General features: G+C 47.7%; 4 protein-coding genes and 1 long non-coding RNA gene across 10 annotated transcripts; 2 read left to right on the top strand and 3 right to left on the bottom strand.

The window, feature by feature from the left end:
• The first annotated feature begins 586 nt into the window (after positions 1 to 586).
• LOC100834625 lies at positions 587 to 2,038 on the top strand. Its single transcript, XM_024461446.1, has 4 exons — positions 587 to 727; positions 956 to 1,136; positions 1,316 to 1,404; positions 1,911 to 2,038. Exons 1-4 carry the CDS (start codon positions 587 to 589, stop codon positions 2,010 to 2,012), a joined length of 513 nt encoding a protein of 170 aa, XP_024317214.1. The 3' UTR covers positions 2,013 to 2,038.
• Positions 2,039 to 4,498: 2,460 nt separating this feature from the next.
• Positions 4,499 to 5,625, bottom strand: LOC100834325. Its single transcript, XM_003572174.4, has one exon. The coding sequence runs from the start codon at positions 5,488 to 5,490 to the stop codon at positions 4,642 to 4,644; it is 849 nt and encodes a 282-aa protein (XP_003572222.1). The 5' UTR covers positions 5,491 to 5,625; the 3' UTR covers positions 4,499 to 4,641.
• Positions 5,626 to 6,510: 885 nt separating this feature from the next.
• LOC112271689 lies at positions 6,511 to 7,078 on the bottom strand. The gene is made up of 2 exons (XM_024461445.1): positions 6,935 to 7,078; positions 6,511 to 6,837 (listed from the first exon to the last, which is right to left on the bottom strand). Exons 1-2 carry the CDS (start codon positions 7,076 to 7,078, stop codon positions 6,511 to 6,513), a joined length of 471 nt encoding a protein of 156 aa, XP_024317213.1.
• Positions 7,079 to 10,611: 3,533 nt separating this feature from the next.
• LOC100834019 lies at positions 10,612 to 15,166 on the bottom strand. Of its 6 annotated transcripts, XR_002964381.1 has the most exons (6): positions 14,977 to 15,157; positions 14,188 to 14,245; positions 12,977 to 13,203; positions 12,786 to 12,862; positions 11,704 to 11,804; positions 10,612 to 11,372 (listed from the first exon to the last, which is right to left on the bottom strand). It is a non-coding gene; the product is annotated as an uncharacterized LOC100834019 (long non-coding RNA). The 6 variants fall into 6 exon arrangements; XR_002964378.1 differs by having other exon boundaries at positions 11,704 to 12,862; positions 14,977 to 15,166; XR_002964379.1 differs by lacking the exon at positions 12,786 to 12,862 and having other exon boundaries at positions 14,977 to 15,152.
• Positions 15,167 to 22,561: 7,395 nt separating this feature from the next.
• Positions 22,562 to 25,348, top strand: LOC100825947 (phospholipase A1-II 7). The gene is made up of 2 exons (XM_003574467.4): positions 22,562 to 23,437; positions 24,512 to 25,348. The coding sequence occupies exons 1-2, from the start codon at positions 22,727 to 22,729 to the stop codon at positions 25,115 to 25,117; spliced, it is 1,317 nt and encodes a 438-aa protein (XP_003574515.1). The 5' UTR covers positions 22,562 to 22,726; the 3' UTR covers positions 25,118 to 25,348.
• Positions 25,349 to 26,397: the final 1,049 nt, after the last annotated feature.

The following is a 26,397-nucleotide window of genomic DNA, read 5'->3' as shown; positions in this document are numbered from 1 at the left end:
GAGAAACGGCGGCGGCTATACAAACATCTGCCTGCCTTTATGGAACGGAAGGAGTAATAAACAAAACAGAGAAAATTGAAACTGAAACGAAAACTGAAATTGAAACCGAATTGGGCTCTATCGAAAGTAAAACTGAAACGAAACGAAGTACAACCTATCGAATCGAAACTGAAACGAAAACTACCACTACTACAACAACAACGACAACAACACGACAACACGGCAATTTTCCGTTTTAGTCCTTCCTTCTTTCAGAAATCAACGCGCAGTCCAATTTAAAGACGGAACTGGGCTTTTCTGCAATTTTCCCTCTCTCTCCTGCCAACTGACGCCCCGCTCCCCCGATCTCCGCCGTCCGCCCCGATTTCTGCCGTCCCCCCCGATTTCTGCCGTTGTCCGCTCCGACTCCACTGCCGCCGCCGCCGCCTCCACCCCGCCGCCATCCCGCTGCCGCCGGAGGACCGTCGCCCCGACGGAGGAGTTGCGAACCCGACGCACGAGGGGACCCTTGGACACGGGGGGTGCGGCTGCCCCGAAGAGCTGCTCGTCACCGTCTTCCCCTGGCTCAGGAAGGCCGAGGAAGGCCATGGCAGCGGCGTATCCGGTGGAGAGGGGTGCCAGCGATGGCCATGCGGGGAAGGGGCCGGCGCTGTCGGAGGCGGGGCAGGGGGATGCGCGGCGGCCAGATCTGGAGCAGCAGGGTGATGGCCACGAGGAAGAAGGCCGTGTAGACGAGCAGCAGCCAGTGGCGCGGGGGCGGCGGCCACGGCCGTGCGGATGGGCGCGAGCGACAGTGTCAGCTGGACGAGGAGAAGCGGCCGTAGCTGGAGCAGTTCGTCGAGCTCGAGCCTAGATGTCGTCCTCGTGGCGTGCGCGCTCAAACACCAAGACAGCAACAGGCCCTAGGCGGAGCTCCTGGAGCAGCTTGCCGAGGGACGGCTGAGGCAGCTGAATCTCCATCGTCGGGTTTTGCGGCCTGGGGAAGACCGCCCTCGCTGACGGGTTTGCGCCGCCCTCAAGGACCCGAGGGAGGTGTTGGCGGACATGGTCTGGAAACTTAGCTCCTCCGACGCCCCAGTACATTCTGCACACCGTGGAGGCGCAGGACATCAAGCTGCCATTCGAGTGCCGCCATGGTAGTATATGGTTCCTTTGTCAATTCTCATTTATGTTGAGCCAAAACGAGTAGTTGCTGAATTTTTTTTGTTCAGTTGGTAACAAACCCTTTTAGTTCCACCTCAGACTAGAATATCCTCTTCATTTGTTTCGTATGATCTAGAAAATTAACTGGATTTGGAAATTTTATGCTAATCAGGTTGCTGTACTAGCTGTGTGGTCCGAATTAAATCCGGGCAAATACGACAACCTGAAGCACTTGGAATATCTGCTGAATTAAGGGAGAAGGTAAATTCCCTTTTTTTTATGCTTTGTTGTCAGTGGGTTCTTCAGGTTTCTTACTGTTAAAAAATGCTATGCAGTGATGCATTGTTGCCCCACGATCCAATTGAGCTATATAATTTTTGTCTATGGGCTGCCACATTATGGTCCCATATTATCCAATTCAGTTTATCCTTTGAACTGAATGGATATATCTGCGATTAGTAGAACTGTTGGATTTAGCTTTATGTGTCGTAGTGACTTTTTTTCTGTTACAAAAGTATTTACACTTATTTGAGTAGTTAGGAAGAGAATGATATTGAAATGTATTATTCACTTGTTAGGATGAATCAAGGCCACCTTCAATTTTGATAATCTAGAATTCGTGGGTGCTTTCAGTTAGTATGCGGATCAGGTGCTCTAGCAGTGCTCCTATTAAGGCCCTATGTTACATGTTTCATCACTCGTTAAGATTCTGCCATTCTGCAAAGTTGAAACTAAAACCCTGTGGATTTATATGGCTTCCTTTTCAGGGCTATGGTTGCTATGTGTTGGCTACCCATCCTCCGATGTTGAAGTTGAGATTCAAGATGAAGATGAGGCGAGCACATTTGCTAAGCTACATTGTGAACTGAAAAGGAATCGAGCTGATCGATCTACAGACGTGCACACGTGCAGCTCCCAATCCGGCACATACATAAACAACCATCAACGAGCCTTGCTAGCCTAATCAATCTAACAATTTTCGTGCACATATGTTTAAAAGGCCGTGGCAACGCACGGACATTATACTAGTGAAACTAAAAGAATATGCGGCAGTGCGTTGGCTTTTTAGATTGGCCACTAAATAAAAGCCCATACCATCTCTTTTCTTTTTTTTAGATGCCTTTTTTAGATGGCCACTAAACAAAAAACCCTAATGAAACTAAAATACTATGCGACGGTGCAATGTAGCCCTAGATGCTTTTTATAAATACGAGCCTCATTAGAGGGAAATTGCGAAAAAATCCACTCCCACCTCCCCTATAAAGGACAAGAGGGGGAGGTGGAGAGGGACCTAGCCATTGATTCATTGCTCTTTCTTAATTGTTCTACACTCTCATTTCTAATTTGTTCGGTGTAAAACTAAAATTCTGAATCACAAAATGCTTAAGGACTTAGGAACACTTAAGCACGCTTAAACTCTAGGCCGTAGGACATCGATCGTTTAGCGTTTAACGCTTTTTGTAACTTTGTTAAAAATATTAGTAAATGTAGGCAGCTGGCATCAAACTAGTGTAAGGATGAACCTTTCATGTCTTTCTCCTGCTGAGCTAAGATATATCCGAAGACACCATAACATGAATAGTAATCAAAATCTAGTAATATGCTAATATCTCAACTTAACAAAGAAATAAGTCTACAACAAAGTATGGTTTCAGTTTCATGCCACTTAACTGTCCACAATGAATAGTAATCGAAGGAAAGAAGTCAACAAGAAAGTATTTCCATGCCATGTAACTGTTGATAAAATATTGAAATCTAATTTAGCATTGATACTTGATATGCTACTCGTCGTGCAAACTTTTGAGAATTATTATGCCATTCCACAATGAGGTGGACAAGACAGCGGTGAGGAGCCTTCCCAAAAATCAATGCTAAAAGATCATTATGGAGTGCACAGGAGAGGGGAATCTGAGATGGCGAAGGGCCTAATCTGACCTGGCGGCGGGCGGAAAGACTATGAGGATTGGCGGAGATGATGTGGCGGGACGTCGACGTCGACTTTACCTGCTCGAGGTACCGATGAGGACCGAAGGGCGGCGCCGTTCGGCAGTACCCGGGAGGGCACAAGGGGTCACGCCGTGAGGCTCTCGATTGGGAGGGCGAAACAGCAGAGGAAAAAAAGACGAGGGGATGCACTTACCAGACAGCAACGAGCCGACGCACCCTAGCGGCTGCGGAGAGGAAAGGCGGTTATGGATGGATGGGACCGATGAGAACGGGATTGTCTGACTTTTATATCCCACAACTATAATCTATCTAAAAAAATACAGACCGTTCCCTTTCCCACTGGTTTCGTCGCCTGTTAAACTTTCCATATTTCGTCCGTTGTCACTTGCGTGGCCCCATCCCGCCACGTCCGACGCCCCGCCCCCTCCCCTCGTTCGTTCCCCCACACCGACATCGTCCTTCAGCCTGACCCCGACCCCTCCAAGGATTGCCGCCCCCATGCACCTCTCGTGCTCTTCCCAATCTGGATCCGCACGAGCGCCTCGCCTGCCGCCGCCGAGACGCTACAGTGTGTCCGTGGCCGACCATCATGGCCGAACGGGCAGGCACGGTCATGGTGACCCGGTTTGCAAGCAGGTCCAGGCAGCGGTCTGGTGATGCAGGGCCACTACGGCGAAGGTAGCGGAGCAGTGGGTAGCACAAGCAGTTCGCAGCGACGGCCTGGTGGCGTGGCCCGCGCTGCGCTCGGATGTCCTCGACGACGTAATGCTGGGGCTTTGGCAACCGCTGTCAATTTCTCCCTTATTTAAAATACTTGAATTGCATATGCTATTTGGGTGAAACCCTCAACCTGTTTTCTTGCAGAGTTGAAATATTACTGCACATTGATTCTACAGTCTTGCTCTACTGAATGCATCCACCAAAAACGATCCATTTTTTCATGTTACTTTCAAGATTTCGATTCGCATTCTACTCTAATTTTGTTAGTACATTTTTAGCAAGTACAATTTCCTTTGTTCATGCAGAGTTGGTGCATGTTCCGCAGGTAATCGTGGAAACCTGATGGACATAGTACTGCACATGGGTTTATCTTCTACGTTGCTGCAATGCTGCTCTTCTTAGCTGCAAGGTCATCTCATAAAGCAACAACCAGTAAGTGCTCCGGGCTGTTCTATAAGTTCATACCATGTAAAACTGTTTTCTACATTGATTTTCCAAATAATTATGAGGTTTTCCACAACCTGACATGGATTTTTGATAATTGTCCGTTTCGGCCCAACCGGACCGCAGAGGCACAAATGGGTCGTGCCGCTGGAGTTGCCCTAAACAGTCGTATACCAACGTTTTAGCTGTAACCAGTAACCGTGCTCGTGACTGAGAAGGCACACACTAAGAAACTGTTTTGTCCTTCAAAAAAGAAACTGTTTTGGTTTATTTTATTGTTCATTTTTTATATGATCGCAGACGAAGTTCGTTTAGCAACTCGGCAACCATATTCAGTAGGCCATCGATCCAACCATGCAGAGACAACAACTCGAAAGCGAAAACCAATCACTGATAAGGGGAGGTCTCCTGCAGGTGCTGCACCCTGCACCTCCGCCCCAACGGGATGGGCCGGTCATAGAACAACAACTGATCGGCCTTCTTGTCAGCCGCACGCCCACCAGGCCCAGGCCCAGGCCCAGACAGCCTCCAGTACGACGACGACGAGCCCGCCTTCACCTTGAGAGCCATGGACCGCGCCCGCATGGCTTCAAGGAGGAGCACGAGCCTCTTCACGTTCATCAGAGCCGCGCCACCACCCACCGCGGTCTGGCTGACGCCGAGACCCGCAGGCCGCACGATCGCCATCTGACGCCCCGGAGGAAGGGCGTACTCCAGCTGATCATCTTCTTCCTCTTCCTCTTCTTCTTCTTCGCCGGTGGTGCGGCTCGTGTCGTCTTTCTCGTCCCCGAAGGCTTCAAACACCACGATGGCGCTCTCCTTCCAGGAGTCGTCCATGTCGGCAGGTACTAACTCCGTGGGCTTCTTGATGAGCTCCTCGGGATCCGACGACGCTGACTCCATCTTGAGCAGCTCCTCGAGCCTCGGCCTTCTCCTTGCCGCCTGCCCTTCTTGCTCGTCACCGGCCCCGCTTGTCAGGTCATCGTCATCTCCGATCGAATGGGCACGCGGGGAGCACGTGGTCCTGAAGACGGCAGCGAAGGGCGAGCAGATGAGCTTCACGATGACGTGCCTGGAGCTCCTTCTCCCACCGAACCCCCTCTTCCCGCCGGGCGGCGCCGGAAGCAGCAGCGGCGAAGGGGATGACGAGTCGCAACCGAAGAGCGGCGGAGACGGGCCGAGGAAGGGCGACGTATCGCCGGCATTGGAGGAGAAATGCTCCTGCAGCCTTCCCATCTCTCTCCGTACGCGCGGCGGCTATTCTTCTAGCTATCCTATCACATTCACCCGGCGGCCATTGGTTGCATCCACGGAATTGCAAGCTGGAGGAAGGTGGGCAAAGGCGAGATATAAGGGATTCAGGTGTTACGGCCGGGCAGTGGGTTTTATGGTTATGCAGATGCGTGAAGTGAGGTGAGGTGGTTGTGGAGTTTGTTCTGGGTAGATAGGCTCAAAAGTGGGGATTTCCGAGTGTTGCAACTCGTTTGTTCAGCTACCATGCCTCGATCGCGCGCACGCATGGTCAGAACTCACAAGGAGTACTGTGTGTGGGTTAGGGAGGTTTCGAAACGGCAGCTCAATTTGGGAGCCAAGGGGATGGATAAGAAATGTGTGCGGCTGTACCTGACCAGGACAAAGACACTAAGAATTTGAATTAAATACCAGCCCTTATTATACTAAAAATACGACCGTCCAAACAGGTCCTGATGGTTTTATGCCGGACTTAATTTTGATTTAACTGCCATCCAGACTTTTCACTAGTATAATACGAAAGAGAGATCATCATCATAGGAAATTAGGAACAAAAAAGACCAGCAAAGTCGTATTTGTTTCTGTAAATTTATCAAATTGATAGTTTCAAACTAAGAAAATCAGGATTCCCTCCTTTCGTGGATTGTTTGGGACAAGTTTCAAAACCGCACCTCACTTAGATACGTTTTAGCAAAAATAAAATAAATAGATCAGGTGACTCTTTTGCTCCCAGAATCATGTCTAATGTTCTGTAATAATATGTCTATTGTAGTCTTTTTCCAGCTTTTCAGAAATGAAAGGAGCCCTTCTACAACATAGGAGAGAGAGCAGTAGCTAGATATATATGGCGACCATCGACCACTGAGGACCTGGATGATGGTCAACATCGCCTAACACTCGTCAACAGTAGAGCACACAGCAGAACTTGGAACATAACTATAATCTAATGCTTCAGACAAACCGTGCTAGCATCAATCTATGGCCTGGCTGCTAGTGTGCCATCGGCTACAGAACCTGGAATGCAACTGTCGGGGGAACCTTCCCAGCAATGTATCTGCTTGCAGCCTCCACGGCCTTGGAAACTTGTATCTGATCACAGCCTCCACTACCACACTTTCTATCGGGGCCTTGAGTTGTGTCCAGTGTGAGGCGCTTGAGTGAAGGTGTGCTCTCCAGGATGTAGATCACAAGCTCAACCAGGCTCTTGGCTGAACAGAAGCCTGTGATCATCACCTGCCTGAGGCGTTCATGCCGACACCCAGGCTTCCGCCTTAGGTATGCTTCGTCGTAATCTCCAACAACAGGACCATGCCTCAGAGCGCCCGTTTTTACCTGCATATACATATGCATGACGAACAGTAATGTATTTATTAATAACCAAGTGTAATACATAGATAGCTCCAAGAGATATATAAGGATAGCGACTTGCACGCAGGACGAAAGATTCCAAGGCAGGAGAAGCATCTAGGAAAGAGACCATAGAAAATAAATCATAGCAGGGGAAGAAGGCCGCTACAGTACCAAGGAGTGTAATCTCCAAGTTCTTCAGGTGGAGGAGCTTGGAAGGCGGCATAGGAGCGTTGACATTCTGGATAATTCCAAAGATTAATCATGCCTGGCGTTCTTCCAGTATCACGTGGTGGCATCGCCATCTTCTGGAACCCCGACGTCCTCTGCATGACTAACCGCTTTTTGATCTCGGCCACTGTCACGCTGCTCCGGTCCGGCCTTGCCTTCGTGCTCTCCTGGACCAATTTAGAGCTGCCATCGACCACGCGGAGCTCCGCGAGCTGCGCTGCTCCAACCGCAAGTTCTCCTGGAGCAACGAGCGCGAAACTCCCACGCTTGTGAAGCTCGATCGCATCTTCTGCAATGCGGCTTGGGACGCCTTGTTCTCTCCCTGCTCCGTCCAGGCGCTCTCCACGTCTCACTCCAACCACTGCCCCCTCCTCGTCGCCCAGTTCCGCGGGGCCCCTCGCAAGGCTTGCTTCCGCTTTGAGAACTTCTGGCCTAAGCACCCGGGTTTCTTCCCTACCGTCGTCTCGGTCTGGGGACAGCAGATTTCTTTTCCAAACCCGCTCACACGCCTTCGCCACTTGCTTGGGCGCACGGCCCGCGCCCTTCGGTCCTGGAGCAAAGGGCTATTCAGCGACGCCCGTTCCCAACTGTACCTCGCTTCAGAGATCATCCTCCGTCTCGATGAAGCGCAGGACAACCGGCCTCTCTCTCCCCTCGAATTCCACCTCCGCAAGGCTCTCAAGGCCAGAGTTTTGCGCCTGACAGCGGTTGGGCGCGCCCGACAACGGCAGGCCTCCCGGCAAACCTGGCTCAAGGAGGGAGACACCAACACTAAATTTTTCCATGTCAAGATCAACGCCCGGAAACGCAAGAATTTCCTTCATCAGCTCACCACCGACTCCGGCATCCACGTCTCGCACGACGACAAAGCGGCCGCCCTCCTTCATCACTTCACCAACGTGCTGGGCACGACGGCGCCACAGTCCTGCACGCTTGCCTAGGAATGTCTCGAGCTGCCCCGACTCCCCGCTGCCGGCATCGACAATCCCTTCACCCTTCTCGAAATCTGGAAGGCCATCAAGGCGTCCCTGGCAGAGAAGGCGCCGGGCCCCGATGGTTTCACCGGCACTTTCTACCGGCGCTGCTGGGAGGTGATCAAACTTGATGTGCTTGCTGCTTTCAATCACCTCTACAACCTCGCCGGAGGGAACCTCGCCGCCCTCAATTCGGCATTCATCTGCCTTATCCCCCAAAAGGACCGCGTCACGACCGTGCATGATCTACGCCCAATCAGCTTGATTCACTCCTTCACCAAGCTCTTTGCCAAGGTTCTCGCTCGTCGCCTCACCCCTCTCATGGGGGATTTGATCTCGCCAACTCAAAGTGCCTTCCTCAAGTCGAGATGGATTCACGACAATTTCCTCTTCGTCCGCAACACCGCTCGCTCTCTCCATCGCCGCAAGAATCCCTCCCTCCTCCTCAAGCTTGACTTCGTCAAGGCTTTCGACACCGTGTCCTGGGAGTACTTGCTGGAGCTGTTACAGCGTCTCGGGTTCCTGGCACGCTGGCGCGATTGGATCTCCATGCTTCTGTCCTCAGCGTCCTCGTCGGTTATCCTTAACGGGACGGATGGCGACGGCATCCCCCATTGTCAAGGTCTACGGCAGGGGGACCCCCTGTCCCCGCTTCTGTTCATTTTGGCGATCGACCCGCTACAACGCATCCTTCACCATGCCATGACCCTTGGAGGGTTGTCGCCGCTACCCCTGCACAACTCCTCTCGCTGGGCGAGCCTCTACGCGGACGATGCCATTGTTTTCATCAACCCCATCCGCGAGGAGCTGTAGCTTCTTCTCTCCATCCTTGATGCCTTCGGGAACACGACGGGGCTTCGAATCAACACGACCAAATGCTCGGTGGCAGCCATTCACTGTTCTGAAGTTGATCTCGAGGCGGTGCTCCAGCCCTTCCTCGGCGAACGGGTGGACTTCCCCTTCCGGTACCTCGGTCTCCCCCTCTCCCTTGGCCGGCTTCGCCTTGCTCACCTCCAACACATCCTTGACCGGGCGCGTGCAAGGCTGGCGGGTTGGAGGGGAAAATGGCTCAACTTCGGCGGCCGCCTGGCTCTCATCAACTCCGTGCTCAGCCCTCTCCCCGTCTACGCAAAGACTGCACTTCGTCTGCCCAAAAAGTTCATCTGCTCCTTTGACAAGATTCGGTGGTGCTTCCTTTGGAACTTGGACGATCAAGATATTGCCGGCGGCAGATGCAAGGTCAATTGGTCCAAGGTTTGCTCGCCGCGCGGCCTTGGAGGGCTGGGCATCCTTGAGCTCGCCGCCTTTGGCCGCGCCCTGCGGCTTTGTTGGCTTTGGTACGAGTGGACGGCGCCCGACCGGCCCTGGCACGGCTTGGAGACCCCCAGCAACGACTCGGACCGGGCGCTCTTCACCGCCGCCACCCGGGTCACCAACGGCAATGGGCGCACAGCTGTCTTTTGGGACTTTACTTGGCTGGGCGCCTCTCCGCTCCGTTCCGCCTTCACCGCCCTCTACGCCCTCTCCCGTCGGAAGCGGCGCTCGGTGACTCAGGCGCTTTTGGGGAATCAGTGGGTACGTGACCTTCGGCCGTCCATCGAGCCCGCTGTGCTTACGGAGTTTATCAGTGCTTGGACGTTGATCGCAAACGCCCCTCCGCTTCGTCCTGATGCTCCGGACTCTATCCGTTGGGCGCTCTCTGACAATGGCACCTATTCCTCCAAGTCCGCCTACCTACTCCATTTCCTCGGTAGAATCAGAGCCCCGCTCCAACTCGCCCTCTGGCGTTCCTGCCCCCCCCCCCTCCCCCGAAGCTGAAGCTCTTCGCCTGGCTCCTCTCACAAAACCAGCTCTGGTGCGCTAACCATTTGCAACGGCGGGGATGGCCAAACTGTTATTTCTGCCCTCTTTGTCGGCGGAATTTGGAAACTGCGGTTCACCTCTTCTTCAAATGCCCCTTCGCCCGTTTCATTTGGTGTGAGGTCGCGGGCTGGCGCAACTGCTCCGGCTTGGGCTTGACGCTGCGCGGGGATGCCACCTCCTTCGGGTCCTGCTACGACCTCGCGGTCGGGAACTCGCTGGTTGGTCACTGCAAGGGAGCCAGCTCTCTTTTCATTCTTGTTTGCTGGTCCATTTGACGGGAGAGGAACTCCCGGATTTTTCATGACAAGGACACTTCAGCTCGCCAGATCGTCTGTTTCATCAAGAACGAAGCCCAGGAATGGGCCTTCGCCGGCGCTAAGGCCTTGCGGAAACTCCTTTGGGAACCACCTTGAGTTTCCTGTTCCCCTAGTTTCTTTCCTTTTCTTCCTTTCTTTTCTTTCTCTTTCGCCTTAGGGCGGCTCTGTACATTTTTTCCCCCTGCTTTAATATATGGAAGCCAGCAGTTGCTGGACCTTTCAAAAAAAAAACATATCACTATTCCAATTGGTCCCTATTATCTGATTAAGTTTTGGCCTAATACATACCTCATTAAAAGAGCAAAGGGTAAGGCTCTCAACATTTCGTGCAATGGATGGAAGTTTGGCACGAGCATAAGAGAGAGTGCCGGATGTAAGGAAAGATGACATCTTTACATCTTTAAGTTGTAAAGGATCTCCAACAGAAAAATCTACCAGGGTGCCATAATAGTGCTAAGAGGAGAGCTTTGGGGCATTGATTTCCACCGCCTGTGATCGCACGCTGAAACCTTGAGGTGCTTGAGCTGCTGCAGCATAGAAGGTATCCTCAAGGAAATTATATTGCTGCATAAGAAGATTTGCAACCACTCTAGGGCAAAAGATTTTGAGAGCACGTGCTGTAGTCCGTTCTCAGTAATGTGAACAGAACACAGATCCAATCTTTTCAAGTTACTCGAGCAGCCAAGTGTTGTTGTGGGATGAAAAACACAACCAGTGAGGCGAAGGGACCGAATCGAACTTGCAGCTGCCTCATCAGACAAAACCAAACACGGAAAGCTGTACTTTTTGCTCATGAATAAACACAAACCCAAGGTAAGTTCTTTGATCCCAGATTTAACAGTGATACGGAGCCACCTGTCCAGGTCGGACGGACTGATATTGTTGCAATCCGAAAGATCTAGATCAAGTGTCTTCACCTTCACCCCATTGCTGCAATGGTTCACAAGTATGCGATCAACTTTGTCAATAAGATGGATTTCTCTTTCTTTGGATTCTTGTCAATCAATCCAAGTGTTAGCGCGTTGAGTTTGAGGTTGGAATAGCCTCTCCATGAACGCACAAATTGGCGAGACACACATGCAGCACGAGCAGCATCTTGCACTGGCATGAGGGAATGTATGTGATTTAAGATGTCCTGCAGAAGCATGGTTACAAGTTCAACAGCTAGATTGTAGCTAGCAATAACGCTGACTGCATTTGGAATTAATAAACAACAAAACCAAATAGCTTGATTGTCACATGTGCTTTGAAGCAATATATGTGTTACAGATGAAGATTGTGAATTGAGTTAACGTCATGCAACTGTTATTGGCGGAGTTAAGGTGATGTAATTGTACAAGAGTTTATATATATCAAGGACAAAAGTTGTGCATATATGCCCTACGCCTAAATGCATCCGGTGCTAGCAGTTCAAATAAAAGAGTCTACTTGCAACTCAAATACTTCAACCAATAACACATGCATACATCTGGAAGTGTGTCAAGCACAGATTCTCGTCTCATATCTTGGACAACTTGTTGGCAGGTTTCACGATTTGTTTCAGCTGACGAAGCCATTGATCTTCTGTCTGCAATGCATTGGGGATCATTAATATCAAGTTAGCTCATGTGACTCATTGCATGAATAGCAATACGAATTGAAATATCAGGAACCAGAATTACTTGAACAGGGAAAGATAAAATATCAGTGCTTGGTCGCAAAAACAGGAACAGCCAATGAGATCATATGAAGCGGGTGACATTCAGATACTTTTTTTTCTCAAATTTGTTGATTTGATCTCTAGGATACTAGTTTCGATGTACTTCCGGCATTAATTAGAAAGCCCAAATCTGGCACCTTAGTTCCTCGCGGATTATTAAGTCGACAAAAGCAACCTTTCCACGAGCAATTTTCCGTAAATTATCGAAACCCCTAGGTATGGTGGCACATAACCCCCGTCACCCCGAGTCCCCGACACTATGGACTCGTTAGATTCACAAACCAAACACAGATATAATGGCCGCCGGGAGGGGATGGCCCAAAACCCCGCACAACAAAAACTGCGGCCAGGTGCTATAGAGACGGCGTCGGCTCGACTCGCCGGGAAGCTAACAGCCGGCTGAAATTGGTAGAGAACGGAGGTGGAGAGATGGGAGAAGAAGCTGAGGTCCGGGAAGGCGGTCTGACGCGAGCGTAACATAGATCAGGATCTCAGCTTAGGGGCTGTCCCGTGCGGCTGCCGACCGCAGGAGCCGGGGAAGACGTCGATTTGGTGGGTGAACGAAAAGGTGCGGAAGTGGAGGCGGATTGAAAAACTGAAACTGAAGCCGATGCCGCTCCACGCTCGACGGGGAATATTTGTTTCTGAGATTAAATGTGTTTTTTTAGCGAGTCTAAATCGCAGATACCGGGATGCGGACGAGCACTCGCATCGCAGGCCGGGCCCATCTAAAACGTAGTCCGGCCCAGGAAGATGGCTCACAGGCGGAGTTGTAGGTCACGACGGTTTCCTATTGTTAGGAGTGATCAACCAACGAAAAGGTCTGATCATCTCGTGAAGACAAGATACCCGGTTAAAAGATACTCTGTCAAGATTGGGCTCGATTGGGGGGTGTCTTCACGAGCTATTCTTGAAGCTCTGTCGATCTGTCAATATAAGAACACACATGTTTAACCACTGCCATTTTCGAGATCAAAACAACTGTTTTGTCTGATTGAAAAAACAGCAAGCAAAAAGATGATAACACAGTTCATTGGTACCCTGAACAGCTTTGGTAGATTGCAGCAATAATAGTACAGTCGCTTCTTGCATGATCACTTTTCTCTTTCATCGCCCATTTAGTTAGAAAACACGGATACAGGAGCAGGAGGTCTCTCATAATCAAACTTCTTCATCTTAACCTCTCTGGTTTGGCATTGGGAGGCAGCAAGCTTGAGGCAGCAACTGCATAACTTCGGTAAAATCATTGGCATGGTCATCATCCAACCTACAGTAAATAGATCCATGACAATAGGAGGACTGATCAGTATGCATGTTTTTAGTATACTCTTTGAACTGCATCATAAGCATCCCTAGCAGGTTTTTAGGGATAGGAGAGAGAAGATTTTTCTGGAGAAAAAAAAAGTCACCCTTCTCCAGCAGATTCCCAAAATGATAATTAGTTTTCACATGGAAGCCAGTGAGCTAATTTTACACTTGTACTCAGCTAAAGTAACCTACAGTAAATCGTTACACTTTACTCTCTGTTTAGTCCTTTCAATTTTGGGGTACTAACTAAACACTCATTTAATCACACTTTTTGTTGTGCTCTCTTGTCCTCTCTACTGCTAGCGTTCTTTTTTCTGTGTTCCTCGGTGTAATTTCCAGGTCGAACCCGTTTCGACTCTTTGGCAATAAATAACAGGTTGTGTTGTTTCTTCAAAAAAAATTGCTGCAGTCAACAATATTCACTTTACACATCCATGCTAGGGTTACTCTAATACTCTATTTAGAGGGGTTTCGTATCAAAGCGTGTGTAGTCTGGACAAGTAATCTCAGGGAGGCCTCACGTGTATTTGATTCCCTCTAATACATATCATATCATAGGAGTTCTCTTATGAAATGAATAGAAAGTAATATCGTCCAATATTTCAAAGGAATATGTCAGAAAGTAGTTCAAATTGGAATGCTAAAATGCTCATGCTCCACAGCTTCAGAAAGTTGAAATTTAAAGTGGGCAAGTGTCATTAACACTGGGAAAAGCTAAAATGTGGATGAGAAGGTGTAGTCCCAGGAATTTTTTGTTTTTACTAGGACCCTTTCATGTTAATAACATCCTTTTCTGCAGGATCTTTTCCTAGTTGATAACAAAAAGCTATTAAGATGAATATGCCAAAGAACAGATGAAAACTTATGGATCTAATTAATCTCCAGAAAGTTCCCTCGCTGGTTGACAATGATCTATTTTTACAGGGTCGCTAAGAAATCTTACAAGCTTTCCGCAAGTTATGGAGTTGCTGCCTCTAGTTTACTGCCTCCAAATGCAAAACCTACAAATGAGAAAACGTTAGGTTAGCTTGATTAACTATTTGTTATGCCATTATTAATGTAAAGTGCTCATCACCATAGCATGCAATGAAGAAAACTAAGCAAACAAATATGTTTAGCTGCACATGGAAAGATGACAGCATTCAACTTTAGTATCCTCTTTGAAGTTCCGTTAATTAAGGTATTGTATACATTATAATGTCGCCTAGTACTGCTGACTTGTAGCGATCTTTATGTATGGATCTTCAACAGATCCAGCAAGAACTTATGTAACACATGCTTAGGATGCAAGCAGTAAACCAAATAATATCCAAAATGAGAGAGTTATAAAACAAAGGTAACTGGCATGACTTACGATCCCATATATCAAAAGTTTTGAACACATGTATATGATTCAGTAAACTGGTATAACAGATCGAACACTCTATGGCAAGCCATAACAGGATCTGAGTTCACGTAATATTATATTTTCCACAAGGATCAAATAATCTTCTTACCATGTGCTCCGAGGAGCAATTCCTCTCAAATCAGACGGGAAAACAACATCTTGGTGCAGAAATCAGAAGGTGCTTTATGTATGCAATACTGAAAACAAAATCTACAGTATCAACTATCAAGACAAGCTTGATTTGCAAGCAAGGCAACCAGATCATATAGTGCTAACTATACCGTGCAAGACAACATTACAAATAGTTAGCAGACCTTCTGTTACTCAATTGCTTTAACTAACTACCTGGATATAAAGATCGATCTTTGTACTGGCACCATGGTTAGTGAACTTGCAGCTCCACACCACACAACTCGACCTCTCATCACATCTAATCCTAGAAGAAGAGGGACAGAAACACAGAGCCGTGTTTGTGTGAAGAAGGGGGGATGAGGTGAGTCTACTTTTATAGCCGAATGGGCGAAGATATCAGAAGAGATTGTGGGGGGCAAAGAAGCCTGAAACACAACTAAGAGGTAATTAACTCATTATTTATTGAGAAAAGTAATTTTTCATCTCTCAACTTGTCGGAAAGTTCGTTTTTCGTCCCTCAAAAAAATTTCATACTTTTTTCGTCCCTCAATTTTCAAAACTGGACACTTTTAGTCCCTCGGTACATCCAAAGTGGTTTTCCTAGCCACGTGTCTGGTTTTCACATAGTTTTTTCACTTATTTTTTTTTCCAATCAAGATATGGATGATGCAGATAGAGTAGAAGTACAACCAGTGCCTGGATGAGATCCAGAGCACGACGACGGCAAATTTCAACAGCCTCACTGGTCACGGGATTAAGTGCAAACCGGACACGTGGTAGACAAACCGTTTCGGATAGCCTTAAGGACTAAAAGTGTCCGGTTTTAAAAGTTGAGCGATGAAAAAAGTACGAATTACTTTTAAGGGACGAGAAATGAACTTTCCGACGAGTTGAGGGACGAAAAAGGTAATTTTCCTCTTATTTATTTGATTAGGCAACAAGATATTTTTGATAGAATAGACTCGTATGGAGAGAGACAGTAGGAACCAATCATGGTAAATCAGTAGTAACTGTTTCACGCACAGTTAATCATTGGTATCAATTTCATGCATGGATGTTTTCTTGTTTGGTATAAAGAAGACATGTACCTAAACATTGTAGGCCTAGGCCATTTGTTTGTTTCCTGGTTGGGTTGGACGTAGCTTCACCGAACCTGCGCGAGGCATATTGAGGCAGCTTATCTTTGTGCCCCTTGGATTCTGCCTGTCGAGCAGCCATTAAACTGGGCACAACATCCAATGTGTTTTTCATCTCTGGCTAGACCTCAATCAGCTACATGCGAAAAGGGAAATCGTGATTTGGGGTGCATAAACAGCAATTTGACGCTCAAGTCCTAAAGGCGCAGGTGCAGCTGAAGCTAATATACTGTATTAATAACCGGTGTTCCGACAGCCATCAATTATTGAGTGGCCCTGTACCTCGATAGTGCTGTGCGCATGTTAGGCTGGTCAGCGGGAGTAACGTAAGCTAACATGCACATGGTACTTGATTATGTTACTATTTCAATAGTGTGTAATAATATATTTGTGGTAACATAAAAGTCTCATTTGTTAGTTTTACAGACTCATTATATCTTGAGAAGTGTGATGTGATGGTAACATATCTATTTACCCCAACCCTCTTTTTCCTTATTAATAACATGCCACATCACCCAAATTATTTAGTTGGCATTTTAGTTACCACCTTTGTTACTCTCTCCTTTGTAATTCTAGTGAACTGGAATACCGGATGGAACGGCGGATTCAGATCATTGAACTTTATATGGTAGTACAAGGATTTTTTTTCTTTTGGAAACAGTCATGCAAGCCTGTATTAAGATGAGAGGTCAAAGGACCTCCTAGCAAAGTTACAACCAGAACTTGGTTCATGGACCCAAATAGAAGAAGAAATTACAACCCGGTCCCTATTGGACACATACACCACGCACGTGTCGACTCCGCTTGTCCTGATTGCCACGCGTCTGATGAAGTGCTTCCTTGCCGGCTGCCGCTGGCGTCTCCTGGACTCCATCGCTCGCCGCTGCCGGAAGCTAGGGATTTGCTCTCGGACGAAAACCTCCAAAACTGGAGGGAGAAGCCCTTCTCGATGGCGCCATGAGAGTTGGTTTAGCCTGTGCGCCAGAGAGGGAGCTATCGCCCCTTCGATGGGCTGCCGTCTCTTGGATTCAGAGGAAGCGTCGCTACTTTTCTGCTTGAAGGCCGGCATGGCCTGGAACCCACAAAGGGGGCCTCGCAAGCTGGAGGTAGAAGAAGGCACTTGCCGGATCTGAATAGGCTGAGAAGCTTGCGTCCTCCACCAAATGACATGATTTGAAGCTCTTCTTTTCTGCCAGGGACAAGTAAAAGGCATTTTTTGCTCTGGCGAGTGATGATTCGGGCAAAGGCAGGATTTATTGGAAGAAAGGAAAAAGGACAGAAGAGGAGTCGGTCAGGTGAGGACACAGCGGCTCCCGTCGATTCTTCTCACCGGAAGCGGAGAAGGGAATCGAGGAGACGTCGATGCGGTCAAGACAAGAACAGCTCCAAGAAGAAAGGCCACCATGGTGGCGAAAAGCAAACTACAAGCTACTCCTATACACGCACACGCACATACTCCTTTCTCCTCTCACTCCGGCAGACGGCGCCGGCGGAGGAGAGGAGAAAGGGAGCAGGCGAGGCTAACGGCACAAGGCCAGACAACAAGGCTACCGGAAAGGTCGAAAGCTAGGAGGAGAGAAGAGCGTGTAGTACAGGGATTAAATCCTCAGCTGTACCTGCGAGAATAGAGTAATGCACACTAGAGACTGCAAGATAAAAAAAACTCATCAATCTACAAATTCAAGTAACATGCAAGAAATCTAAAACCATGGATGAATTTATACTCTTATGTTCACTTCACGAAGCCGGATGTGTTACTTGTTAAACTACAAGTAGGCAGCAGTTCAGATAAACTAGATGCATTCACAACACAAAAGACCAAAAGAAAGAAATGACTAGTGTAGAAACATGACTAAGTGAGCAATCCATATCATACATCAATACACTCTTTTTCTCTATACCTAATCTACGGTGTTCCCAACACCAAAGTCTACTGTATCAGCTTCAAACTAAAATATACATGTTGCCATGTACCTCCAGCAATATTTTCCATCGTCGGAGAATCTCCAACATGAACTTTATAACAGGAGCCGAAAAATTAGGCAGATCACAGGAGCCCACAAACGATGCTCTAGTCAAATTTTTAAAGAAAAAATGATTTGATCTAATCTGTCCTTTATTATACTCCCTCCGTTCCATAATTCTTGTCTCAAATTTGCCCCAAAATGGATGTATCTATTTTTTTTAAACGTTTAGATACATGTAAGATTTCGACAAGAATTATGGAACGGAGAGAGTAGTTTCAAAATAAAAATGAAAAGGCAACATGAAACATCAATCACACCCGAGTAGCTCCAAAGGTGAATTATTCAAAATACACACGTTAAGTCTGACAAACTGCCTAATCCAAAAACATTGGTCTTGCTTCAACTTGGATTATTAAAACTGTCACAAACTTGGAATTACAAGACAATTAAACAAGGCAAACTCGCAGCCGTTTCTGATGGCACTTCAAAAACTATCAGCTCCAGGAAACTGAATCAAGTATATGTTATTCTTTCACTTGGTAGCCTAGTTCAGTGTACCATGCAAGTGTTCTGAGTTATGCTTTACTTTAGCTTTGGCAAGTTGTTGGTAGAAAAGTAGGTACACGTATCCTGATAATAAGCAAACCAAACTGATGGCAACAACATCACGCTAATATTATTCTATCCAGGCACATCAGGTTCCTGATGCAATTGTCTGAGGCTGTATTAAATATGAAGGCAGCTCAAGTGCTCAACTGATCGTCCAAATATTTAATAGCACATTATTGGTGATGTGAGAGAGTGTTTGCTCCTCCCAAAACATTCCATGCCATCAACTTTCTTTGAGCAAAGGAGGCGTGCTTTTTGCAAATAAGTTAATCAAAGGTATTAAGTTTTAACTTTTAGATAATAGCATATAATATTAGACAAGACTGATACACTTGTCGCAAGTAGTGGATGTCTTGATGGTTACATATGGTTGAAAGTTTCTCGTGTTAAGGAGAATGACTTGGGCTAGTTTAATTTTAGTCATAATTTCTGAGCCGGTATCCTTTTTTCTGGTACCCATATCCAGTTACCCACCAAACTATAGGCAAAAGCTGTGAATATCGCTATTGCATTTTTAGGCAGATTATTAGGATGAATTTGAAGAAATCAGGTTTCAGGTTTTAATCGATAGCTTATAACGTTGCATCACTAGAAAGTATTTTCTATCTTTCTTTGTGAAAGATTTGTGACATAAATAAGCCGAGTTACTTGACCAATGAGCTACTATACTGAACATAGAAAACAGCCCCACCTTTCTAAGTTACAGCCACCAACAACAACGAGCATTGCATCTACCCTTCCTACTAGATAGCTGCAGTTAAATAAACATTTTCGAATGATCCTATCATCCATTAAGGGTGCAAACGGGATTCCGCGAAAGTCCCGCTTCTAGTTCAATTCTCAACTCCTATTTAAATTCTGAACAAAATTTTGAATAAAAGATTTTAAAAATGAACTAGAAGCGAGACTTTCGCGGGATCCCGTTTGCATTCATATCATCCATACACCGCTCAATTTGCAAAAATGGGATATGATTAAGGAGGCTTCTGTATCTTATGACTTTGGAACCAGCTCGGCCGTTGTTATCAGCTGCATCTTTCGATGTCGGCATAGTAGATAAAGCGATTTTGAAGCAGCCAGGGCATGACACGAAACAGGCATCAAAAGGTAGAATATATTAATAAAAACTCCTAAATACTAATTAGTCTGTCGGCTTAGAGTAGAAACTGTTAAAAAAACTACCTTCATCTGTCGGCGCCGCGAACACATCAGCATCCCCACGAGAACACGACAGAGCACGGCTTTTCTTGGGGATGCAGAGAGGGGTGTGTGACCGGAGGTCCACGGGAAAAACAATGGTGGAAGGAAAGGCGAAGACCCCCTACTCCACCCTCCATCCGCGGCTGCCCTAGGATCGGAGCGATCCGCGCCTCTGCATGGCCACAAGCGCACGGCCGCCGCCGCCACCCGTAGTACCAGACTAGCAGCTCATTTCTTTTTTTTCTTTTTTTTTAGGGAAACCCGTAGTAGCAGCTTTTTTTGTCTTTTAGACAAACCCGTAGTAGCAGCTCTTCCGCCCTTGGAGGTGGTCAACGGCCCGTAAAAGTTTGATGGGCCTCCTGGGCTATTGGTAGTCTGCATGTCTGCAGCAAGAAGGAATGACCGACGGAAACCGAGTGGTCAATAAGGCCTAGCCTCAGACGGCCCAGCATTAAAGGCTTGGAAACTAAACTGGCCCTGGAGAAGGAAAAAACCAGTAAGAGCTTCACTGGCACTAGGCGTGGGCTCCCTGACCCATGCAATAAACGTGGGATAAAAGAGGCTTTTGAAAAAACAGCATCACCATGACTACTCCTTCATACTCTAGGCCGCTAGTCCCACGTCTAGGCCCACTAGTACCCTTCCGCATTATTTATACACAATATTATAGATGATGTCATAAATGATCTACAAGAGCAAGTACAATAAGGTTATGTGTAAGAGTTTAAATATCATATTTTTGTTAAGTTGAAGGGAAAAAAAAGAGGAGTGGGATGTTACCTACTAATAGTCAGAATGTGGGCCTGCTATTAATAAAGCAATATATTCTTATATCCTACTTACTATACATGTTAACTATTATGTTAGCTAAAAATGACATGGCAAAAGCTTATTCATGCACCGACTAACAGAGGCTAGGCGTGTACAACAAAATGATTGTGTTATTGTCAAGACTATAGGTAGCGTCTCGTGGTCTTAAATTTCTCGATAGGAGCGAACTGAGCCTAACTCAGGTGGTTGGTTCCTTATGGTATAACCAGCCCACCCTAGTTCAAATTCCAGACTTGGTATGGATGCTCGCATTTCACTGGATTTATTGTGGGATTTAACTGGCTTTGTGCTTTCATTGTGAGTAACGTGTCCGTCAACTACGAGGCGCATGTGATGACTTTGTCAATCTCAAAATGGTCTGTCGGCGGCCCGGTCTTTCGGAGATGCTCATAGAAGTAGGGTGTGCGTGCGTGCGTTCACAAGGATGAGTGTACGTAAGTACGTGTGAATGCTAAAGCCCGGATCTTCTGCTAGGTTCCCGCACTCATGTCCGTGTCTCTCCTTCACGATTCGATGCAGTACGTACGAGTGGGTGTTGTAGGTCGGACAGGGCGATTGGCACGTACTAGTTGGACTGTCCCTCGTGCACAAGAATATTATAGAGGCTGTTTGCTTTCTGTCCCAGTCCACCACGCCAATCGTTTGCTCGTCAAATCGTGGGCGAACGACTCTGCCGCCAAGATTGCTCGTGCGTGAGCGCAAGCCACAACTGATGCGGACGGATTTTCAGCAAAGAACCACGGGCGCGTCAATTTGCTGACGCCCAAGCAAATGCTGTCCTGCGGGAGCGTTGGCACGCCAGTTTTGACAGTGCGGCCGTGGGCCGCAAAGCAAACAGCCCCTATGTACGCCATGATCGAGCCGAGAAGCATGCAGATTGATTCCTTGGCTGACTCAGCGTCGGTCCCCCCTACCTACCGTCTGTAGGAGGATTACGATCCCCGAATTGATTTGAGTAGCAGGGCAGATCAAGATTCCTGGAGCTATGGAGTAAAAGAGCTAGCACGTGCTACATCTCCTGCTGTCCCGGATGGTCCTCGCAAAAACTAAAAGCTCGTGCTACACGCTTCAGACAGATGGCTGGCTCCAACCATTCCGCGTTCCGGGGTTAACTAAAACCGAGTATGTGTAGTGGACTTTTACCTGGCTCGATCAAGCGTGCGGCACGAGTTCTCAGTCTCGACCCGGTCTTTTCACTTACAGGTGGTTTGACACCATTCATTTAGGGTTAGAATTGTAAAATTTATTTTGAATTTTATAAACAAACTTGTTTGGTTGGCACGGATCATGTCGAGCAGTGATGATGTACATACGGTGTTTTCCGTATGATTGCAGTGCAGGTTACATTCGGATGAGTACATCACAGATCGTGTATTTGCAATCCTAACAAAACGATTGTCGATCCGCAGAGCCATTCATAAATGAGAATTCCTCTTGGGAGGAGGGCCTGGGGGCTTTGAGAACGTTTTACCAGATGATCTCTGGCATTCTCACCAATTCGTTTCAGGTGACTTGCATGGGTCAGTTTGAAGAGCTTTCTTCATTCCCCTGCTACCCCGGACCCTGGTGATTTCAAGTTTGAAGACTCCTGCTCCGGGCTGTCCATCTCCGACAACAGTGATTCTATCTCTTTGTCCCGCCTCAAGTCCTATCTCCCCGGCCCAGTCCGGTGTCAGTCCTGGAATTGCCCAAGCTCGTGATCAAGAAGAAATTCTTGGGTGCACGGTTCAAGTTATTTGAAGAAAAAAGATCAACTCGACTACTGTGCGACACCGGTCACGCACCATCCTGCGCTGTATACGGGCAGGCATCTCGGTGATTATATTCAACCGCGCCTTTCTGCCGTGCTATTAAATTATACACATGCCAATCATGCATTGCCCACGATCAGCTGGGGACTGCGAACCATGCAATACTACAGCCACAGTGCTCTAGCTGCGAGTCATGATGAGGCTGAAACAAGTCACATCGGTCGGTGTACCGTGTAGTACGTGGTTCACATGGAAAAAACTTCCTAACCTAACCCCGGGCGGGTGCTATAAAAGAACACCCCCCAAGCTAAAACGAACCACACCACACCCACAAACACACTCAGTCTCTTGTTAAAAAAAAAAACACTCAGTCTCAGTCTCTCACTCACTCAGCCGATCGAGCAAAAGCTAGTAGCTCTAATCCACACCTCACTCTCACTCATTCACCAATCAGAAACCACTCGCCACCATGTCAATCCCGATCATCGGACGCATAACCAGCAGGCTGCCTACAGTGCCAGTGCCAAACCCAATCGGCATCATCGGCGGCAACGGATCCACAACAGCCTCGCCGCCGGCACCGATCACGGGCACCATCGCGACCCGGTGGCGCGAGCTCCACGGCGAGACGTCGTGGAAGAACCTCCTGGACCCGCTGGACCCGCACCTCCGGGCGACGCTGATCGCCTACGGGGAGCTCGCGCAGGCCACCTACGACGGGTTCAACTCGGAGCGCCGCTCCCCGAACGCCGGCTCCTGCCTGCACGGCCACGACGACCTCCTCACCGCCTCCAGCGTCTCCAGCCCGGGCCACTACAAGGTCACCAGGTTCATCTACGCCACGTCGTCGATCCCCTTGCCGGAGTCCTTCCTCTGCCTGCCGCTGCCGTCTCTCCCGGACGCCTGGAGCCGGGACTCCAACTGGATCGGCTACGTGGCCGTGGCCACCGACGAGGGAGCCGAGGCGCTTGGCAGGCGCGACATCGTGGTTGCCTGGCGTGGCACCGTGAAGAACCTCGAGTGGGTCAATGACCTGGACTTCACCCCCGTGTCCGCCGCGCCCGTGCTGGGCTCGGCCGCCGGCAAGAACCGGCTCGCCGTCGTGCACCGTGGTTTCCTGTCCGTCTACACGTCCAGCAACAAGAGCTCCAAGTTCACCAAGACCAGCGCCAGAGATCAGGTATACAAGCCTCTCGCTAGCTAGTCTCACGTGGGTCATCATGAATTGAATTCTAGCTAACAATTAACTGGGTTTTTTATATACCTGTGATCGATTGACGATTGATACTCTCACAATGAAACAAAACGCATGTCTATAAAAAAAAAAACTCTGGCGGCACAGCTAATGATATCTAGATCGATCTCGTCGTAAGCAGTTAACACATGCTTGGGACAGGTTTGAATGGCATATGAAATGGCCAGATGCTCAAAATGGATACTTTGTGCTCCGGTAAGCCCGCTTTTTCAAAAAAAAAAACACACCATATTATAAAGTTTGGAAAGTTCTGTAAATGTCTATGTTAATCTACAATAAGTATCTGTAAAATTTTACTTTTGCAGGTTACGAAAAACAAACAAAAATATATGGATCCTAAATAGATCTACCATTATTTATTTCTTTTTTTGTAATACTAGATTTACTATTTGTAGTCATAGATCCATAAAGTTGTATTTTTGTGTAGTCCATAAATGAAATTATTTCTTACTCACAAAGTTTTACAGATGCATGGAGCACATCTTTGAAAATCCTGGCCTCACCGGAGCCCAGGAGCCAAACGTGTTTCTATTTTAAAATCATGGATCATCATATCCTGTTCTTTTCTTCCCATAAAAAACCAGACACTCATTGACTAACTCCTAGCTAGCCCAATAATTGAACCCTTGGCATTGAGATGACATATCAGTACCTAAAATTAAGTGACCTGCACATATCCAATTACGGAAGCTGGTATTGTAGGCCCCGGCTTTCACAAGATTGGGCTGTTGGACACAGCGTGCCGGTCGATTTCTTCAAGTGCTCTCGTTATCCATGTGTTAAATTTACCCACAGAACGAAAGCGACGCTACCACTGCTGATTGTGGGGTGCACTGAAATTAAAGCTGCATACTCATGTAACATGGTTGTGTAGCTGCTAGTGTATGTTTTTTCAAAAAAAGCTGCTAGTGTATTGCATTTTTCAGAATATTAGCTAGTTCAAATCATATTATCTAATTAATCCCTTAAGTCTTACACGTGTGCCAAATGCATATACAGGTGCTGGAGGAGGTGAGGAGGCTTGTGGAGCTACACAAGGACGAGGAGACGAGCATCACGGTTACAGGCCACAGCCTAGGGGCCTCCCTCGCCACCCTCAACGCCGTCGACCTGGTATCCAGCGGCACCAACAAACCTTCCTCCTCCGATGGCGACAAGAAGCCATTCCCCGTTACAGCCATCGTGTTCGCGAGCCCGCACGTCGGGGACCGGTTCTTCCGGTCGGCTTTCGGCTCCTTCCCGGACCTGAAAGCCCTCCACGTCCAAAATGTAGGGGACATCGTGCCATTGTACCCGCCGCTGGGTTACGTGGACGTGGCCACGGAGCTGACCATCAGGACGATCCGGTCGCCGTACCTGAGCGTGCCCGGCACGCCGGTGACGCTGCACAACCTCGAGTGCTACCTGCACGGCGTGGCCGGGGAGCAAGGGAGCAGGGGAGGGTTCAAGCTGGAGGTGGCCCGCGACGTGGCGCTGGTGAACAAGGGCGTGGACGCGCTCACGGACGAGCACCCGGTGCCCGCCGGGTGGTGGACGCCCAAGCACAGGTGCATGGTCCGGGGCGACGATGGCCGCTGGACGCTCCAGGACTTCAAGCACATTTGAATTAAGGATGTTCTCATGATCCTCCACGATTAGTTACTAAATAAGGGTTACAGTTCACCCAATGTTATGTTCTGAAATTCTAAATAACGGTAGCGGTTTGTTAACCGTTACCCTGCCGGGTACTGCTATTTATTACTCTATGCTTGTCAATGATTTCTTGTGTTACAAGATGATAAAAAAAGCAGTTGGAGATTTCTTGTGTTACAAGATGATAAAAAAAGCAGTTGGGGATTTCTTGTGTTACAAGATGATAAAAAAAAAAGCAGCTGGAGTTAAGTTTACACTGTGGAATGTGGATCCATGGATGATAACCATGTAAGATAATCGATCACAAAGATCGGTGCATGCGGCAGAGAAAAAATGACTGATCGATTACACTGTAGATGTGGATGGCCTTATTCGAGCATGGAAGCTGGTTTTATATTTATAGGGACGTCCGTATTATAGGTCCCATTTTTTCACAAGATTGAGCAGCTGATGTGCTTGCACAGAGCAGTATCGTCATCCATGTTTTAAATTTATCCGGCGACGAAAGCGACTACTCCCCTGCTGGTTGTTGATCTCGGGCTACGCACGGCTGCATACATTCATGTAGCATGGGTAGCTAGCTGTGTATCGCTGTGTATTGCATCATCGAATTAGTCCAATCATGCATGTAGAGATGGATGCAAGCGGGATGGTTTTATTTTTTTTTTCTAATCAAAATTTGGCATGAACATATGGTTTTTAGGCTTTTCACTTGCTCAAAATCTATCCGCCTCCTCCAGGCAGCACCCATGAAGCAATCAACCGTAAGCATCAATTCTGCCTTAGTATCAATCCAGTCGTGCTCTGACTTACACATGGGCCTCCATTCCTAAATTTTACCGCTAATGTCTTCTTTTTGTCCATTTGGGAGGGCAAGGGAACATGTTTCTGTATCATGTCTGTCTCGTCACCCAGCAACATCTCCCAAATTTCTCTCTCAAATCAGTTTTTCATTCCTTTATCATTTCTCCTTTTTTTTCACTTTCTCCCCTCCTTTCCCATCTCTTCTTGTGGGACTGAGGCTTACAAAAAGAAAACACCAGACAATGATATCCCAAACCTCTCTTCCAAATTTGGGCCAATTTGAACGAGCTACCTGGACAAGAAGGTAAAAATGTCCGTTTAAGGAATGTAGTTGGGGCTGATTTTGCAGGACAAAATGTTCATATCCCCAAACAGACATTTGGGATCGCTTTGGGGATATGATTGGAGATCTCTAATTTCTGAGTTTTGTTCTAGGAGTAAGTTCACCC

Source organism: Brachypodium distachyon, chromosome 3, assembly GCF_000005505.3.
Source record: "Brachypodium distachyon strain Bd21 chromosome 3, Brachypodium_distachyon_v3.0, whole genome shotgun sequence".
NCBI lineage: Eukaryota > Viridiplantae > Streptophyta > Magnoliopsida > Poales > Poaceae > Brachypodium > Brachypodium distachyon.
Note: the sequence above shows the minus strand (reverse complement) of the source record. Positions and strands in the feature narration are given on the sequence as shown.

Excerpts from the sequence above, each read along its gene's own strand:
- LOC112271689 (XM_024461445.1), bottom strand. The coding sequence starts at position 7,078 with ATGCCGCCTTCCAAGCTCCTCCACCTGAAGAACTTGGAGATTACACTC. Across the intron at positions 6,838-6,934 it reads TGGAATCTTTCGTCCTGCGT|GTAAAAACGGGCGCTCTGAG; the intron begins GCAAGTCGCTAT and ends ATGTATATGCAG.
- LOC100834325 (XM_003572174.4), bottom strand. The coding sequence starts at position 5,490 with ATGGGAAGGCTGCAGGAGCATTTCTCCTCCAATGCCGGCGATACGTCG.
- LOC100825947 (XM_003574467.4), top strand. The coding sequence starts at position 22,727 with ATGTCAATCCCGATCATCGGACGCATAACCAGCAGGCTGCCTACAGTG. Across the intron at positions 23,438-24,511 it reads AGACCAGCGCCAGAGATCAG|GTGCTGGAGGAGGTGAGGAG; the intron begins GTATACAAGCCT and ends ATGCATATACAG.
- LOC100834625 (XM_024461446.1), top strand. The coding sequence starts at position 587 with ATGGCAGCGGCGTATCCGGTGGAGAGGGGTGCCAGCGATGGCCATGCG. Across the intron at positions 1,137-1,315 it reads GCCATTCGAGTGCCGCCATG|GTTGCTGTACTAGCTGTGTG; the intron begins GTAGTATATGGT and ends TATGCTAATCAG. Across the intron at positions 1,405-1,910 it reads CTGCTGAATTAAGGGAGAAG|GGCTATGGTTGCTATGTGTT; the intron begins GTAAATTCCCTT and ends CTTCCTTTTCAG.